This window comes from Labrus bergylta, chromosome 19 (genome assembly GCF_963930695.1).
Source record: "Labrus bergylta chromosome 19, fLabBer1.1, whole genome shotgun sequence".
Taxonomy (NCBI): domain Eukaryota; kingdom Metazoa; phylum Chordata; class Actinopteri; order Labriformes; family Labridae; genus Labrus; species Labrus bergylta.
The window spans coordinates 17,733,433-17,750,888 of record NC_089213.1 but is presented as its reverse complement, the minus strand read 5'-3'; the positions used below and the strand labels follow the sequence as shown (position 1 = coordinate 17,750,888).

The window sequence follows — 17,456 nt, the reverse complement described above, 5'->3', positions numbered from 1 at the left end:
TACTGACCACACACATACACACTCACACACACAGGCAGAGCACTCACGCACACACAGAAAATAGCCTGCAGGCTTGTAAGAGTGAAGCGTGTCATGCCCTGCATGTATTATTTAGGACATAACACCAGCAAACTGTGAATCTCTATTGTGAAGAACAACATGGGCAGCAGTCAGCAGGGACCTGGATGTCACCCGCTGGGGCGTGTGGACTGAGAGGGTGGGGGATAGAGGATTGGGTGACAGAAAAAAGGATATTAGAGATGAAGGAGTGAGGGGAAACATGGCTTTAAAAGGAGAGGTCAAACCAAATTTTCTTAGTTTTCTCCTATTTTTGAATCAAAATCAAATCTTTTTTTTCCCTTTCTCAATATTTAAATAAAATGAACCTACCTGAAATGTAACTGAATCAAGAGTTTTTCCCTCATATATTTACTTTCCCTTCATTAAAATATTTAGAGATAACTAGATACACTGACAGAAGTGAAACAAAAGGACACAAGTAAGAGAAAAGTGTGAGGCTTTAGTAAGTTTGCTTCACAGTAGCACTGCCTACTCACATGCTGCTGCTTTACTCAACCTGGCAACCAAGCTCATTTGCTCACTTTTAAACTTCAAACTGTCAGAAATACTCGTCAAAATATCCTATCAAACTCTGAAAATGTAAATGAGGTGTGATTGGATTTTTTTCATCTACACTGCATACTGAACATTGAGTCGTGAATTAGAAACGCCAAATTAAGATGACAAGAAAAGAACTGCATGGGGAAAAAAAACAACCTTCGCTCCTCCGTGTCCTTGTGTTTTTATTACAGGTTGATTTAGCTGGTTACTAGAGAACAACACGTCTTAGCAATAAGCCAGCACTTTCAAACAGACACCAAGGTGTAATAGATCAACCGTTATCGGTTGATTTCAGACGGGCCGAGTGTTTGTTTTGGGACAAGTTGGGATCAAAGAGAAAAGCCTCGTCCTTGTCTGACAACAACAATGACACTATGTGGTGAGCTAGGTCAATATTAACTCATGAGAGTTTCAGGACCTGCTCAGTGTGGAGACTAGGATGTAGATTATGAGGTGACAGAAAAAAAAGCAGAAGTTGGATGGCCTTTTTTAAAAATGTTTTTATAGTTCCACATTTACTCTGTCTAATCAATAACAGATACATAACAATGTTTTATTCATGGATGTACTGTAAATTGTGATGTACCAAATATAAACTAAATGATTGGTTTGTTAATACGGTTTAATTACATATAAGTCATCTATTCCATTGGATTCAAAAATGTAGTAATGCATAATAATAATTATAATATGCTGACAAAACAGTTTACAGATAGCTAATATTCTTTTGTTATGCTTTCATTTGGTTATACAGGTCAAATTGACACTTTAGTATCAAAGTGAGACTGTTTCATAATCAGTAAAAAACTCATAATTTAAGATGTAAATGATAGGTTATGTATGCTGTGTAGTATACAGTGCATGTTTCTCTAATATTTATACGCAAATTTGAAGTTTATATTAAGACAAAAAAGTGTATGTATTGTTTTAAAAGAGCCTCTAAAGCAACAATAAACAGTGATTACGGATTTCTATAGATAGTTCAAGAATTCTTTAAGATCATTGTTTTGGTTTCACTTGCAAAAATAGTTGACTTGCACCACAATCATAAGTGACAGGCATGCTGTTATATAAAACTAAAGCCTGCTAAGCACCAAATGGCAGACAAAGTTAGTTTGCCAAAACTCCTGAACATAGTTGAGAATTCAGTAGTTAAAAAAGCAGATATTTTCTTTAAGAAGTTACAGGTAGCAGAGAGCAGAGCTGAGTTAAAATAAGATTAAATGTATCTCAGACATGTTGCTAAAAAGAAAATCCAAACTAATATTAATACATCAGTTTGTCTTTTGGACATGTTAATAGGGACCTTTTTGCTAACAAATGAGCCACATATTTGTTACAAGGAAATTATATGATAATGTTGCATTTATTATAGTCTTCTTTGGCCATCCACAAGAGTCCATGTATTACATGGATAGAAATCTCAAAAAGGTTTTCATTACAATTCATCTTGCAACTTCAAGAGGACAGGCAACGATGGCGTTGTATCTTCTTACCAAATTTCAATAAATAGCTCTTATACTGCTGAAATCGCATGTGGGTCACCCTTACAGGCTGCTATAAGGATTTTGTATTGGCTTTAAGAAAAATGCTGGACAAGGTCAATTGACCTAATAGGGTTTCTGCATTGATTCTCATTTTCTCTTTTTTCCTTCTTCCCCTGCAAACTTTGCCAACACAGAAGCGAGCTCTGAGTTCATCCACATCCCTACATTAGTCCATCATGGTATTGAAGGGAAGTCCCTGCTCCTGTCTGTTGAGACTCACTTCTCATTGGATGAAGTAGAAATCCAGGGAACTTGGTCCCACACCAGGCCAAGTGGCACCAGAGCCACATTGGTGACATTCACCAAAGAGTCCACAATCACTGACATGATGTACCGAAACCACCTCATCTTTAGAGAACCAAATGTTTCTTTGCATATCCGGAAATTAAACCCGGAAGATGAGGGAGATTACACACTGGACCTCAACATCGAGTTCCACAACAAGACCGGATTGGTTATCAAGGAGAAGAGAACTGTGCATGTAACAGTTGACGGTAAGTGCCTTTGTGTTTCGATGACCACGTTGATCGTATCTGTTGACTCACCTGATACTGACCTTCATTTCCTGTTTTTTTCTAGTCCCTGTGGCATCTCCAGTCATTGAGAAGAAACCAATGAATGCAGTAGTTGAGGACAAGGCAAACGTAACCTTGTCTTGTTCTGTTGAAAGAGGATCAAGAGTTGTGTTTGAGTGGCTCAGGGACAACGTCCCACTTGGTTACACTGACAGATACCACTTCTCTGAAGACAACTCCACACTTTTCATCAGTCCTGTGAGAAAAGAAGACAAGGGAATTTACCGCTGTGTGGCCAGAAACCCTGTCAGCCCGGGTCGCCACAGCAGGGCTGTTGAAGTCAATGTCTATTGTGAGTAGTTACTGTTAATTAATTTGTATTACTCATCTCATTCCCTGCACCAGTACCTCCCAGAATTGCTAGTCTAGTTCTAAATTACTTACCAAAGATTTGCATTGAGGTTATTTTATGGCGAGAACCTTCAGATGTGTGTTTTGTATTGGGTGGATTAGTGTTGACAGTCACTTTTTAAGCTTAGAAAGTTTGGCACATTGACTGTATACAGGAAGTTGACTTGGGCTCTTGGTTTCTCAGAACCCATCTGGTGATGATATAGCCTATGAGAATGACCGTTTTTGGGGATTCCTGCTGTATTAAACGTTATTGAAAAGCAGATCAATACTTTGTTTTCTGTGCGATGGCCACGACATTTATAGTCTAACTTGCTAGCTTGAAGTCTATAAAACAGCTTCAAACAAAGTAAAATCATCGTTGAAGAAGGGAATACTCATGGGGCATTGATATCTGGGATTGAAAAGTTGCTCCTACTGTCAAATATTAACCAGGAGAGAAAACTAGCGAACCCATATCCACCATATCCCTAAAGTTGATTACTTTTTGTTCCAAACAAATTGAGATAACGATGTCTTTATAACAATGTATGGTCAGACATGACAAATTACTGGTCAGTTCTGAGGAGAAAGTGACTACAGTTAACTTGTACTTGGAAAATAAAAAAACTCCAAGCAAAAATAGGCTAGGACAAAGTCAGGCCAAAAAACGTCATCTCATTTTTAATACCTTTAAAATTCCTGCTGAATTTTGTCACTCACTGGGACCAGATCAGTTAATGTCTGGTTGTAGGATGTATTTGTCACAAATCTCCTGCAACATGTGTAAAAAATCATCTGATTGGTTTTCTCTTACATTCTCTCTGTCTGCACTCTCCTTCTCCCAGAGTGGAGGTATGAAGTTATATGTAAATATCTGTGCGATCATACTTCTTCCAACAACTGAAAACACGTGGCTGATCTGGGACATTATTTGCATGGGAGCAGATGTACCTCAAAGAGCTCTTCTGTTCTACCATAAAGTGTGTAGATGCACTGATAAACTTGTCTGGTTTTGTTAGTCTGAGGTTATAGCAGGGACTTAATCTTTCCAATAATTCATTTGAATATGGTTTTATTTTTACATAACTGGCACTTTTGTTTTGTAGGGACATTATGGAGCTTTAGCACTTTTGTATGACATGTACAGTTAGGTATATCCAACTTCCAAACTGCAGCTCTGTTAAATTATGTGTGTTGTGCAAAGAACTTTGTAGCACTCATTCTGTGGAAAGAAAGGAGCCATCTATGTCAGTTAATTTGGTTAATTGTTTTACAATGTGAAGTTCTATTTCAGACAGTCTTTATAAGTCTACGAGTAATTTATGATTTTTATTTCTCTCTGTGCCCTATTTGATATTTGTAGCCTGAAAAAACTTTACTTACACATTAAAAATGACTATACAATATTTTATATAGCCTATATTTAAAAAAAACATTTGTTTGTTTAATGGCTTCTTCAAAGCCCCCCCAACTCTTAATTTAAAAGGAAAAGACTGCTCATTTATTTCCCCACTAGGATGTTTCTGGCTAGACTGTGGATTGAACCTATGACCCTGTCGACAAAATCTTTATCCATAGCTGCCCATGATGCATGAAAATTAGGCAATTCTTAAAAAAAAGCCATTGTGTATCATATCAGCAGTGAGCTGTCATGTTTCCCTGACCCACTGTCGGCCCCCGCAGATGGCCCCTACAACCTGGAGGTGAACTCAGGCCAGGGCCTGCGGACAGGGGAAGTGTTCACTATCAACCCCGGTGAGCTGGTCTTCTTTGAATGCCAGGCCGATTCCAACCCACCAAACAGCTACGTCTGGATCTCCAAGAGCCGCAACGCCACTAAAGTCATCACAGAGGGCCCGCGGCTCGAGGTGCTCTCCTACAGACTGGCCCAGACTGAGAAGTACCTGTGCCGAGCCTTCAACAACGTGACGCAGAAGCAGGATGAGGCCCAGTTTACTCTGGTGGTGGCCAGCTTAGGACCAGGTGGGTACGGAGGTGGAACATGGCAGGAGGGAGCTGAGCGTGGGTAGATTTTGGGAATCCTTCGAGATAAACACTCTGTAAACAGTGTGTCATGCCAAAAGCAAAGGATGTTTAGGAGCTATGAGAGATATATCATTATCTTGACAATGACTGACAAACAGGAAGGCCAGCTTTGGGAACAATTGGGTACATAAAATACTGTAATTGAAGCAGTGTGTACACAACAGCTGAAAATTGAAACCAAGTTATGGCTATAACATAAAATGGCTTATAATAGCCTCATTTTTTTTAATCTCTGTTGCTAGGTGACTCTGCTTGCTGCCTGTATTAAAGTTCAGTGGCTGGGAAAGCAAACAGTGGACAACAGCTGTTGTGTTTGCTGACTAAGTTTTATAGCATTGCAGTTTCTGTGTGGTCAATGCGACATTGATAAGTTGTCTTGGTTATACTGAGAGATGATGATAGCTACTGCTGATACTGGCTATGATTTAAATGCTGTTTATTGACTCAAAAGAAGTCATTACAGGCTCAGTCTTTAGTGATGTGTAGTAAAACAGACAGTGTTTCCATTAAAAATCAGTAAGCTATGGAGAAAGGATCACAGATATTGATAATAGGGCTGAATGTGAGAACATTCAAACACCAAGTGATTATCTGCTAATGGTTAGCATGTTAATTTTGTGTACCATGGCAAGGTGACATAAAATATTCAACAGGGTTTTATTGTAAGAAAGTCAATTCATACCTGTTGCCGGTTGAGTCATCCTATTTCAAACATTTTCCAGGACATGGAAAACTCTCAAATGTAATGTTTTTGCCTACAGGAAAGGAGAAGCAAAGCCAGGGTGGCAGCTCTGTCTCCCCTTTGGCAGCCATTACTGTTTGCTCTTTGTTCGTCATTGGCTGTATGCTGCTGTTCTTCCTCAGGAGAACCTGCCATCCTAAAAGAGGTAAGATCATGTTTGAAACCTGCTGCTTTGACAATGGTGGTTTGCTAACACGTCAACTCCTCAGACTTGAGACCTTACAGACTGTACTACAACCAGTTTAATATGTTTTATGTTTAAAAGTCACACAAATAAGACAACACTTAACGACTCTGACAATGAGATCTTACATGCACAAGATTGTTATTAACACAGACAACTTGGAAATGTCAGTGAAACTGGAGGTTAACAAGACAGAGTAAAGACTACATTTGACTGAGTCAAGGAAATATTCAAATATGTGTAATTAAATTTCTGATTATTTACTTACTACTCTTTCTCTCCATGATCAACAGTGCTTATGAGTATTTATAACAGGTAAGAGTCTTGCAATTTCATGGAATATATCAATTCACATCATTATTGTTGTTTACTCAGAAAAATCCTTCTCTTACTTACACATTTTCCTGACTTTTTTTTTTCAGGCCGCTTTCGGAGCAGAAAAGACCACATCGTTCAGGTAAGCTAATGCTTGTTTCTATGTTTATAGCTGCTACTGAAGTTTAACGTTGCATTTATTGAAGACAGCCATTATCGAGTTTCAACATCCGATTGTGTTTTAAGATGTTCATAGAGTTGAACATGGATTTGGCTTTCCAATGTCTTCCATGCACTAAAAGTCAGCGTAAACAACCAAACCAACAAAAAAAAAAAAAAAAACAGGTTTGAGAAAGGATGAGCCAGAGAGTAAACAGAGTTAAGATGTTTTGATGATTCCAACTGAAAAAGCGGCCATGTTTTGATGGCCCCATTACGTTTCTGTTTTTACGATTTTGTGCCAGAATAAATACTAGAGAACCTACTGTGTATTTATGACATTAAAAACGGGGGGCTAGTTTAGCTCAGTATAGGCTATCCTACCATAAACAGAGGCACAAGTTGCACTGGTCACAGGTTTGAATCCATATTTGGTGCGTGTCATCCCCCGGTCCCTCTCCCCACATTTCCTGTCTTTCTTTAGCGATCCTTTTGAATGGAACAGAGATAAGGTCCCAAAAAAACGATCTTGAAAATAAAAAATGTGTGCATCTACAGGTCACGAGGATGCTACAGAAGACTTTGGCATCTATGAGTTTGTGTCCATACCTGGAAAAATGGAATCTGCACAGGTAATTAATACATAGTACAAATAAATGAATTTAGTAAGGAAGCAACAAGAGCTGCAACTTTTGTCTTTGTGTGTCTTTTAATTATCCTATTTAACTGTCCCACAGGCATCATGTAGATCTCTGGCTCGCCTCGAGTCAGTTCAGGATATGCACACCACCATCTACGATGTGATCAGAAATGTTCCTGAAACCCCGAGTCACAGTTTGCTGAAGTAACTTTGAGCTGAGGAACTAAGATGTAACTTACGGCCATTTCACTTAAAGACTCTTGTGTAGCCTTATTCTCTAAATCTCTGATCTCAAAGCCTGAAACTGGTTGTGATGGCCCATTTCTTTGCACAGGGGATGAAGGAGACTAATGACCTGATCGTGCACTGTTATTGTCCACAGTTTAGGACAGATTTATGGTATATTTTGTTGACATTATTGTGATATGAAAGTGTATGTATGGCTTGACTCTAGTCTTTTTCATGTGAATGTATAACTGAGATTATAATGTTTTTTTTTTTATTTTGTTAAAAAATGAAGATAATATAACCAAGAAAATAAAAGTCCTTATTTTACATAGTTTTGGAAATCTTAAAACACTACCTACTAGGTGCTTAAACTCCCCTTAGCTTGAACACTATTTAATATATTTAATAACTAAGATTTTATTAATATCATAATATTGTTCTAATATAACATGCCCACCAAGGAGAGCCTGTTTTGTGAAGTGTTGTTATTATTTGTATTTTCTTATATGAAATATATATAAGTGTAAATATTGTACATTGATTATACTGCAGATTCTCTATACTTATTATTCTATTCTGTTTTTTTCCTATCTATTTATTCTTAATGAACAGTCAACCCTTTTTTCTTACAAATGTAGCATTTCCTCTGCTCTACATGGATATACTGAAATGCTGAAACAAGAAAGTAATGAATGATGTACAGTTTGCATCCACATGTATGTTTTGTACTTTATTAAATATAAGTCTTTCAAATGTTGGGCCATTATTTTAAAGTATGAATATACAGCCTACAACCAGATGAAGACCTTCTCTTTTTATGGCCTTTTCTGCTTTTATTCCAGTACTTTTTAATGTATTTTTCATAAACTGGCAGCATGGAGTGAACAAACTCACAGATCCTAGAAAATACAAATAGCTGAAGCCAGCAAAGATGTCCGTTCTGCTGCTTCACAGTCAGTCTTTGTCTGATGTCTTGGCTGTGATTTCTCTTCCCACAAGTGTTTTGTTCGATGTCTTGAAATTGCGGCAGAGTGCTCGTCTCGCTCTCTCCCTCTCCCTCTCTCTCTCACTTCGCTGGATTGGTATGCTGTGTACCTGGCGGGATTTGGAGACAGGCAGCAACAGACGGATGGTTCAGCATGTGGCAGAGTGCCCTCCACCTGCTCCTGCTGACACCTTGTCACGAGAAGATAAAAGTGTTTGCTGGTTTGCCTCTTTGTGTGTTTATGTGAAAGAGAGATCAGGTAGAGGAATAAGGAGAAAGTAGATGCACTGACGCTTGAAGAGAAACTGATAGATATTTTGTTAACAAAATAAAACATTTATCTACAAATACTAATTAAGACAGCAACAGCCTGCTTTCTGCTATCAAGAGCTTTTTACCAAAACATTAGTTATACTCATTGTGACACTTTTTCATTTAAATTTATGTTCATACTGTGCTGTCATGTCCAAATACAGTCATATTTAAACTTTTACAACTGACAAATTTGAATGATATAACTCTTTCCTAAAGAAAAATGGTGAGTAAAGAACGGTTAACAACCTTAAAATAAATTAGACTATTGTGAAACTAGGTTCTGACTTTGTCATTAAGGACTGCTTTTAATGGTGTCCCCTTGCATAACAACAAGCAGTTAATAAATCTTGCCCTTATTATATTGCATGAAGGTACCGACTGAGTGTGCTGTGTCGTAGTGATGGCATCTCCGGTTGAGGTTGCCATCTGTTCCGTCTCAGTATGTGCTTAAAGGGAGGCGCCACACTGTGGATCAGTGCCTAACAAACAACAGAAGAGTAAATTCACCTGAGGAGATCGACCTCACCTTCATTTGACTGGGAAATAGCCTGAGGCATCATTAACCAGGAACTCAGCTTGCATTGCCTTCTGTCTGCTGCATGCTGCCTGCCTTTTAACCAAACGCTGCTCAAAATAACACCCAAGGGGGAAATTACAAAGGCAGGCTGGATGAGATGTGTGCATTATTTTTGTAATCATTTTGAACCATTTATAATTCAGAGCAAGGTCTGTGTATAGCTTGGCAGAGTTGAAGCTACATGGCACTGAGTCAGAAAGACATGACATGATGACATCACTCATGCAAAAGTAAAAATAGAAAATGGTTGGTTAAATAATGAGGTCACACTAACTACTACTCACCTTAACCCGTTACAGACCGACTTATTAATTTAATGTAGGCTGCTATATGAACAAAAAGTTCACATATCAGCATTTATTAAAAAACAATATGCACTTGTGGAAAAACACATGTTCTTAACTTGATATAAAGTGGCATCAATTGTATAATAATTATTTCAAAATAAAGGTCCTGCATCAAAAAATGTTGGTATACAGTATCAAAATATTTCACTATAATATATTTTTAACACAATCTTATATGTGTTACAGATGATACCTTTTGAGTGTTTTATCAGAAGAATGTGTTTATATTTTACATGATGGTGGGTTGTTTTCAAAATTAACTTAAGGAAAGTTATTGGCTTTATCAACTTAAGAAACATTTTTAAAAAAATATATAAAAACATGAACAACTATTATGTAGAAACTATGGCAGCTTACCTTGACAGGTCTTCCTTCTCAGTAGATACTTTGTCTGATCATAGTAGGTCAGGTGTTTCTGAATGAGTCTTTCTTAATTTGAATACTTATCTGTGTTTTTGTTTTTTTATCTTGACATTTTACAATTTGGCACCCACACCAGCAGGTGACTGATAGGACAGAGAATGGAGTAACCGTTTCAAGGGAGGAAAAAGATAATTATTGATCATTAATCTATTATTCTACATAGTGTTAAATTACTACCACCCAGTGGTAGTTGTCAGCAGCACAGGTAGCATGTCCGAATGTTAATGAGATAGGCTAAACAATTACATTTTAAAATAATATTTATGTTTTAGTTCAAATCCAAATAGCCCCATTTTTTTTATCTGTGACATTTCGACCGATGAGCTCACAAGCATACGCTGAAACGAAACAAAAATACATTTCCCATGGTGCAATGGGGTTTCCCGAGGTTCGGTGTACCAGTCACGTGACGGAAAACTATGGCTTCCCACTCGTAGTGATGGAGGCGCTTCATTGACAACAAAACAAAGTGTCGCTTTGTTCAATTGTATTTCTACTATAACGAGTGGGATTTAAGATGCAGAAGATTAAGTCTCTCATGGCCCGGCAGGTGAGAAAAGCAGGTCCACAGGAAATTAGCTGTTGACAGCTTTTTCTCCGACAGCTGCAGTTAGCTAGCATAAGAGCTATCAAAGCTAACTGGCTAATTTGACAGCTCACCGTGTAGCTGAGGAAAGGGCACATTCAGACCGAGAAACAGCAGCTATATAAACGACTGCAATTTAAATACGAACTATTTATCTCGTAAGAAATATTTAAGATTTGTTTTGGCATCTATACGCACAGTTTTGTAGTTGCTCTACCATTAGACAAACACATAACAGTGGAAACTGGGCGGTGAAGGAAGTTCTCAGTTTGCACATCAGTAATGTTAGACTCAGTGGTTCACTGATGGACACAACAGATCATATCTATTACAGAAATCTGCCCAACAGTTCCCCTTCTTACTGTATGTATGCAGAGACACCAGAGTCAAGTAGCAAGCTTTCTGACAACGTGGGAACAGGTTACATTTGAAGAATAAAAAGACATTTTGTGAGTTTTTTTTAAGTCTAACACAGAGTCGTTTTTTTTTTCACAGGGTCTGAAAAGCCCCCAAGAGAGCATGGCAGACCTTAGCCCTGTGGAGAACCTGAGGATCCCAAGCAAGGTAAACTCAGAAAGCTCAAACTTAAACTGTCAGGTTTGTGGTTGTGATTGATGTACTTTCTATACAACCATGTTTTGTGCTTAAGTATTATTTAGTCATATATTGAACGGTTTACATTGTGTCACAAGATCAAAGTATATATGCTAAATTAAAAGGAAATGAAAATATGCAAATCTATAAATGTGCTTTTGAATTGTCTCAATGTCTTTTCATGCATATTTGGTATGAGCTAATCACAGGACTATGCATTATATCTAGTATAAAAGCTGTGACATAGCAAGGTTGATTGTGTCACAATCATTTGAGATCTTAATTAGAATGAGTGCATGGTTTTTAAAGATGTATTTCTTTTGGCTTTTTATTCTTAATTAAGAAACAAGAAAGTTTAAATGCAACAAAGAAGCAACAGGTTGTACCCGAACCCTGGCTGCCCACCTTTGAGAACTGTAGCCTCTGTACATGGGGCGCACGAACAAACCACTAGGCCATGGCGCCCCATTATTGCATGGTTTTTAAAGCTTTATTTCATTTTGAACTTCTTCCAAAATGTACATGATTACACACCTACAAGGGTTTCCACACTTAGACTGAAGTGTAAAGAGACAGACGGCGACCATTAATATCACTTCAAGCACCGCTTCACATTAATCTTAACTCCAGCAGTGTGAAACATGGGCTGCTGTAACAGTTTCTTAGTATTTGAGCACGGCAGGGTTTGAAATGCAATCAGTCATGGTTGGTCACAGGAAGCATTTGTCGTTACCCACTTGTATTCATTTGATTTGTCAAGATATAGCAGAGTGACGCAGCAGATAGGCTCTATAAATGTAAAGTCACTTACTGACTTACACCTCAATACACTGGAAGTTGGTGGCCTTGCTTTGACTTTGCCATGTCGAGGAGACCTTCTATTAATGCAGCTGCAGGCAGAGCTCAATTTGGAAGGCACCCAACTCCATTTATTCAAACTGCAGGGTGATATTAGCAGGGTTGATTCAACAAGGCATTTAGTTTTCCACCAAAAGACTTCTAGGGGTGAATGTGGCTCAGTTGGTCGAGTCAGTTGTCATTCAACCGGAAGGTTGGGGGTTCGACAGCCAGCACCTGCAGGCTCATGTCCGATGTATTCTTTGGCATGAAACTTAACCCCAAGTTTCTCCAGCTGCTTCGTTTTTTTAATGGTTAATGTTGTTTGATTGTCACCCAAGTTTGACCTTATTGTTGTGTACCCTTTGTGTACTGCCCAGCTTACAAGTCACTGCAACAGACAAGACTAAAAGGAAGTTGTTTTATCAGTTCATCTAAGATTGTTGTGAAACATGAAACATATCTTTCAGAGTGTTTGCACTTGTGAAATGGGAAAAGAAAAAGACAGTGAGGGTGACAAAAAGACAAAACTTCAGCTTATGACAACAAAAGCTGTCTCCTTTAGAAGACAAACACCAAGAAAATACTTATTTTTGGAAGTTGGACAAGTTGGCTTTGTTATTGTCACAATAAAGTTAATAAGGTTTCATTATGATGGATTCAAAACATTTTTAACAATGCAAAGTTTTAAATCATTGTATCATGTTGGTTCTATGCCTTTAAGATATGTTGCTGGACCTGTTGTTGCAGAAGACATCCCACAGATCAAGCTCAGATAAGATAAGCAGCTTTCAATGCTCCAGGTGTAATCAGAGAAAGATGAGGAGGGTGAATAGAAAACCGTCTATTTTATTCTTAGCATGCTGGCTTTAAACTGGTATCACATTTTTACGTTTGATTTACGTTTGAAATCCTTATTTATTCTAAATCTTTTGCTCATGGAATATGAAACAGCCAAGTAGGTTGACAGACAAACTGGGAGAGCTAGTCTGGATGTGAGTTGTTTGGATTGAGAGCACTGCGTCCTACTGCTCTACATTACAGCTGAATGATGTCCCCGGCGTGCACCGCAAACACCTTCCTGTTATGTGTTCAACCACAACACTGGGATGATTATTTGATGACGATAATATGCATTGACTTTATTTACTTAGCTATCCGGTCTTTTAGATTTCCAGTCAATGACATATAACCCATGCGAGCCAAGCTCTATTTTCACAAAATCCTCAGTCCTCTTTGATTAACAGTAGTGTAATCCTCTTAATAAGCCACTGAAGGGAGCAGTGCACTTCTCAACATGCTGCCCTGTGGAGACCAAGTGGCTTGACTGTGTGTGTGTGTTATTATGATTCTAAATCTGATACAATTGGAATGGTTCGTGTGTTTCCAACCATTTTAGCTGTAACTCACATCATTAATCATCCTGCAGGAGTTGACAGCAACAGCTGGCTCACTGTAGGAGGACGGATGAGGGGGATGATTGACAAACGATGCTCTCAGTCACTATTTGGAGTTGACTTTAAAGTTTGATGGAGCCAAAGCAGGGAAACATAAACAGATGCTTGTAGGTCTACTATTCAAGGTTTGGCTTACATTGGGGACAATTTTAGGGTTCATCTTCGTGCCTAGAACACGTCCAAATGTGGACAGAAGGACTGTAACAAACAATAATTTAGACCTAAGACAAAAAAGCAAGAATTCTGATAAATGAGCAATCATTTTTGTTAATTGTGAAGGACAAATTCCAATGATTTGCTTCCTTTAAGCTTTTCAGATGTTTGAATATGTTTTCAACACATTTTAAAGACATGCCAGCTTCATCAAAAAATACACCACATAAAGCATTACTTGAAATAATCGTAGGTTGCAACCCTGTTCTCAAAGCTGGCCTATTTACTGTATTCAAATTTAGTCCATAACACAGTCTAGATTTGCTATGTGCTGAATAAAACGCACAGACTCCATTTAAGACTAACTGTAAAGCTAATTACAAGCAACATGACCTTACATTGTTGTTCACAACCATTCTCTTTTGGTGGTTAAAATTCTCCAGACTTTCTAAACCTGAACTGTAGTTAACAAAAATAGTTGGCTTCTTTACAAGACTCACTTTATAAATGAACTTGTCTTTTTTTCTTTCTCAGCCCCTGTGACTACAACTGCATTTGTTGCTATTTTAAAATTATTGATTAATCTGCTAGTTGTATTTTCTATTCATTATCTTGCCCGTAAAAAGTCAGAATCTCAAGCCCATGTTTCTTTACAATACATACAAGAAAAACATTTAGTAATCTGTTGCAGTTAATGGGTTGAGGATTTGTTATTTTTAAAAAGGTTTTGAAGGTGTGGAGACAAACCTCCAACCCCCTTCCTCTCAAACGCTTACTTGACATTCAAATTAGCAGTGAATGGGATATGTTATTCTTCTTTTCTTTAGTTCTTTACTAAAACAGCTTCTATATGCAAGGGGAGGAGTCGGCTGTCCCGTCCATGTTAACCTGATGTTAACACATCTCAGACAACAACACAGCCAGCGGGACCCAAGCTTCTCACTCATTGTACACAGTCATGACTCAGAGAGACATTTACATATACTTGATTTCTGCTAATATGTACGGATGTGTTAAATGATGCACATTATTCCTTTAAGGCCATCCTCTGCTTGTACTAAGAATATTATATCCATCTACCTGTTTGCCATGTATGGAGGTGGCGTAGAAAGTATTGACTGGTGTTGAATGGAACACTTGACTTGGTTGGTGTCTCAGGTGTCAGACTGTTGACTTGTAGCAGTTAATGGTCAGAGGAATCCTTTCTGTCAGAAAATCTGATCTCCCTTGTTAACCAGCTGCTGTGTACATAATGCCCTATACAAATGTAAATGCTACTCTTCACAATGAACCAAAGACCAAAAACTGAAAAAGTTTAAATTATTCATGACTTTAGTGTGATATGATCTTTAATATACCGAAAACAAAACAGATCTACAGCAGACAGTCTTTGGGGAATGATAAAAGTAACGAAACACATTATTTCATGTGTAAACAAAAACTAATTTGCACAAAGTCACAACCTAGGGCAGATTAGAAAAAAAAAACTATTTTTGTTTGACTCCAAAGGGCTCAAACCTATTTTAGATCACTTTGATGTTTTTGTTCTTTTTGTTAATCTCTCCAGGTCCCTGATACAGAATAAGCTGCTTTGTGGCCACACACTAAAAACAAACAAACATTTCCTTTTTGTTCAAAGCTGTCCTCCCTCTGCGGCGAAAACTAGTTTAAAGGATTTTCTTTGTAGGTGTAATATCTCCTTACCTGGTCAAACATACTGAGCCTTTGTTGGCTCCCATTATATGGGTTTAATATTTTGCAGTAGTTCACAGGTTTGAATGTTTTTTTAACGGTATTGTCGAGCATTTTGATTAATGGTGAAATTAATTACATCACTCGTTTGACATTTTATTATCCAAACAATTAATCATTTCATTAAAAAATGTAGAACATAATGATGACCAATCAGTTTCAGTTGTTTTTACTCTTTAATACACAGGTTTCTCATGCTGATCACTCATTGTTGTCAGAGTGGCTGTGGATCAGTGGTATAGTCGTTTGTTTCTCAACTGGAAGTTTGGGGGTTCAATAGCCATCTGCTGCAGCCACATGTCAGATGTGTCCTTGAGCGTAACCCCAAATTGCTCCCGCTCCTTAGTTGATGGCGTATGAATGTGTGTGAATGGGATTAGTTACTTTTTTTATTAGCAGCCTCTTCAATTAGCGTATGAATGGGTAAGTGTGACCTGCAGTGTGTAAAAGTGCTTTGAGTAGTCAGAAGATTAGAAAAGTGCTATGCAAGCTCAAGTCCATTTACCATTCTTCTTCTGCAGCAGTCTTGATCAGCCATTTAGCTGCAGGAGGGACTTGCAAACAAAGAACAAAGAAATACAGAAGAGAGGGTTGATAGACAATTTTGTTGTTGAATCAGAGTAGGTCTGAACAAAAAATAATTCATGCAGAAGATTTTTCAGTCCATCTTAGACTTCCTTCAGTGTAAAGTCTGGTATGCGTGGTGATTCTCTGTAAATGTGGGTGACTTCACAGGTGCATCTAATCACTGATTAAATGCTTGATTGATTGAGCACCTGTGAAACCATAAAGGCCAGATCAGGACATTATAAACACATCAGAGTATTGCTGCACCTGGTTCAACATTAATGAATGTCATTTTAGGTTGCATTTTGAAATTCAAGTGTGAAAGTAAAGCTTTGGAAGCTGAAGCTGTCTCATCATAACAGTGTGATGCTGCGTTATTTATTCAACTTTAAATCTGTTGGGGTATTTGTTGGTAACAGCGGGTTCTTTTCCTCAGGGCTTCAGTTTCCCTGAGGCAAATCCTGTTTTTTTTAAAAAAAGGAGCTCTTTCTGTTAGTAATTGATGACAATGCAGCTACTACTTCCCGCCAGAAGGGGTCACCCTCAGTCTACTCAGTACATTTTTCTACCTCATCAGAATGGAAGAACCCTATTAAAAGCATTAATTTAAACAGACTAAGTGCATTCCCTGCTAAATATTGAAATATTTACTAAAACATTTGCATAAATATGATTAGCTGAGTGCCTCCGGTGTACGTGATGTTTTTTCTCTGAATACATTCGCTCAAGTTAGAGCTGTTAGAAGCAAATGTTTGATAACCTGATATCATTCCAGGCTGTCTCTTGAGGGGTGATACAGCTCACTTTGACGGATCACATGTGTTCTGTCCTTGGGTGACCACGTCAGGTTGTTCTTAGACAAGCCATTTTTTTAATCATGCTTTCAAGGCCCTGATTGTGCAAAAGATGTAATAAAACAACTGTCAGACATTTAAAAAAAAAAACAGAAAAGAAGACTGCTTTTGGCTGTGAAAGAAAAATAATCATGCACTTAAAAGTATTTAATTGAATTATATTACCTGTTCAGCCAGCAGCTGACAGCAGTGTTGAATCCTGGGTATTGCCTTTGGTTGCGATTGTGCACTAATATCCCAGAAGGCACCTGTGTTAAACCCTTGTTTAGGTAGCAGATGAGGGTCTACACTCTGTTAGGCTCACATAAATATTCAACACTGATTACAATGAGGAGGTTTAGATTTGTTCATGTAATGAATGAGTGGAAATAATTGGCCTTTCTCTTGGTGTACTCATCCCTGCTGTGTTTCTCTCCCCGAAGGATTTTGCTCTTATTTATTCTGTCTCCTATTTTACGAGGAACTAGAGTTGGGGTGCACCTTTTTGATTTTCCGTCATCCACACAGCTCTCCTGTAAGCTCTCCTGTGTTTTTGATAAGGCTTGTTAAATGTCCTGCACTTTGGATGCATAGATTAGATTAGATTTCTAATTTCTGCAATGAGAAGAGAATTTAATTA

General features: G+C 38.0%; 2 protein-coding genes and 1 long non-coding RNA gene across 4 annotated transcripts in view; 2 read left to right on the top strand and 1 right to left on the bottom strand.

The window, feature by feature from the left end:
• hepacam2 (HEPACAM family member 2) overlaps window positions 1-8,143 on the top strand; it is a 9,318-nt gene extending 1,175 nt beyond the window's left edge. Inside the window, exons 2-9 of the mRNA XM_020631750.3 lie at window positions 2,303-2,662; window positions 2,748-3,035; window positions 4,760-5,059; window positions 5,884-6,009; window positions 6,342-6,363; window positions 6,471-6,505; window positions 7,081-7,154; window positions 7,260-8,143. Coding sequence (XP_020487406.3) covers window positions 2,303-2,662; window positions 2,748-3,035; window positions 4,760-5,059; window positions 5,884-6,009; window positions 6,342-6,363; window positions 6,471-6,505; window positions 7,081-7,154; window positions 7,260-7,370 — 1,316 coding nt within the window. The 3' untranslated portion in view covers window positions 7,371-8,143. The remainder of the gene's footprint in view (window positions 1-2,302; window positions 2,663-2,747; window positions 3,036-4,759; window positions 5,060-5,883; window positions 6,010-6,341; window positions 6,364-6,470; window positions 6,506-7,080; window positions 7,155-7,259) is intronic.
• Window positions 8,144-8,277: 134 nt separating this feature from the next.
• LOC109982506 (uncharacterized) lies at window positions 8,278-10,346 on the bottom strand. Its single transcript, XR_003808518.2, has 3 exons — window positions 9,972-10,346; window positions 9,070-9,169; window positions 8,278-8,566 (listed from the first exon to the last, which is right to left on the bottom strand). It is a non-coding gene; the product is annotated as an uncharacterized lncRNA (long non-coding RNA).
• An 83-nt stretch (window positions 10,347-10,429) lies between these two features.
• The window catches only part of vps50 (VPS50 EARP/GARPII complex subunit), a 110,939-nt gene continuing 103,912 nt past the window's right edge, over window positions 10,430-17,456 (top strand). For both annotated transcript variants that reach the window (XM_020631689.3, XM_065947993.1), the window contains exons 1-2: window positions 10,430-10,587; window positions 11,119-11,187. In XM_020631689.3, coding sequence (XP_020487345.1) covers window positions 10,555-10,587; window positions 11,119-11,187 — 102 coding nt within the window. In that variant the 5' untranslated portion in view covers window positions 10,430-10,554. The remainder of the gene's footprint in view (window positions 10,588-11,118; window positions 11,188-17,456) is intronic.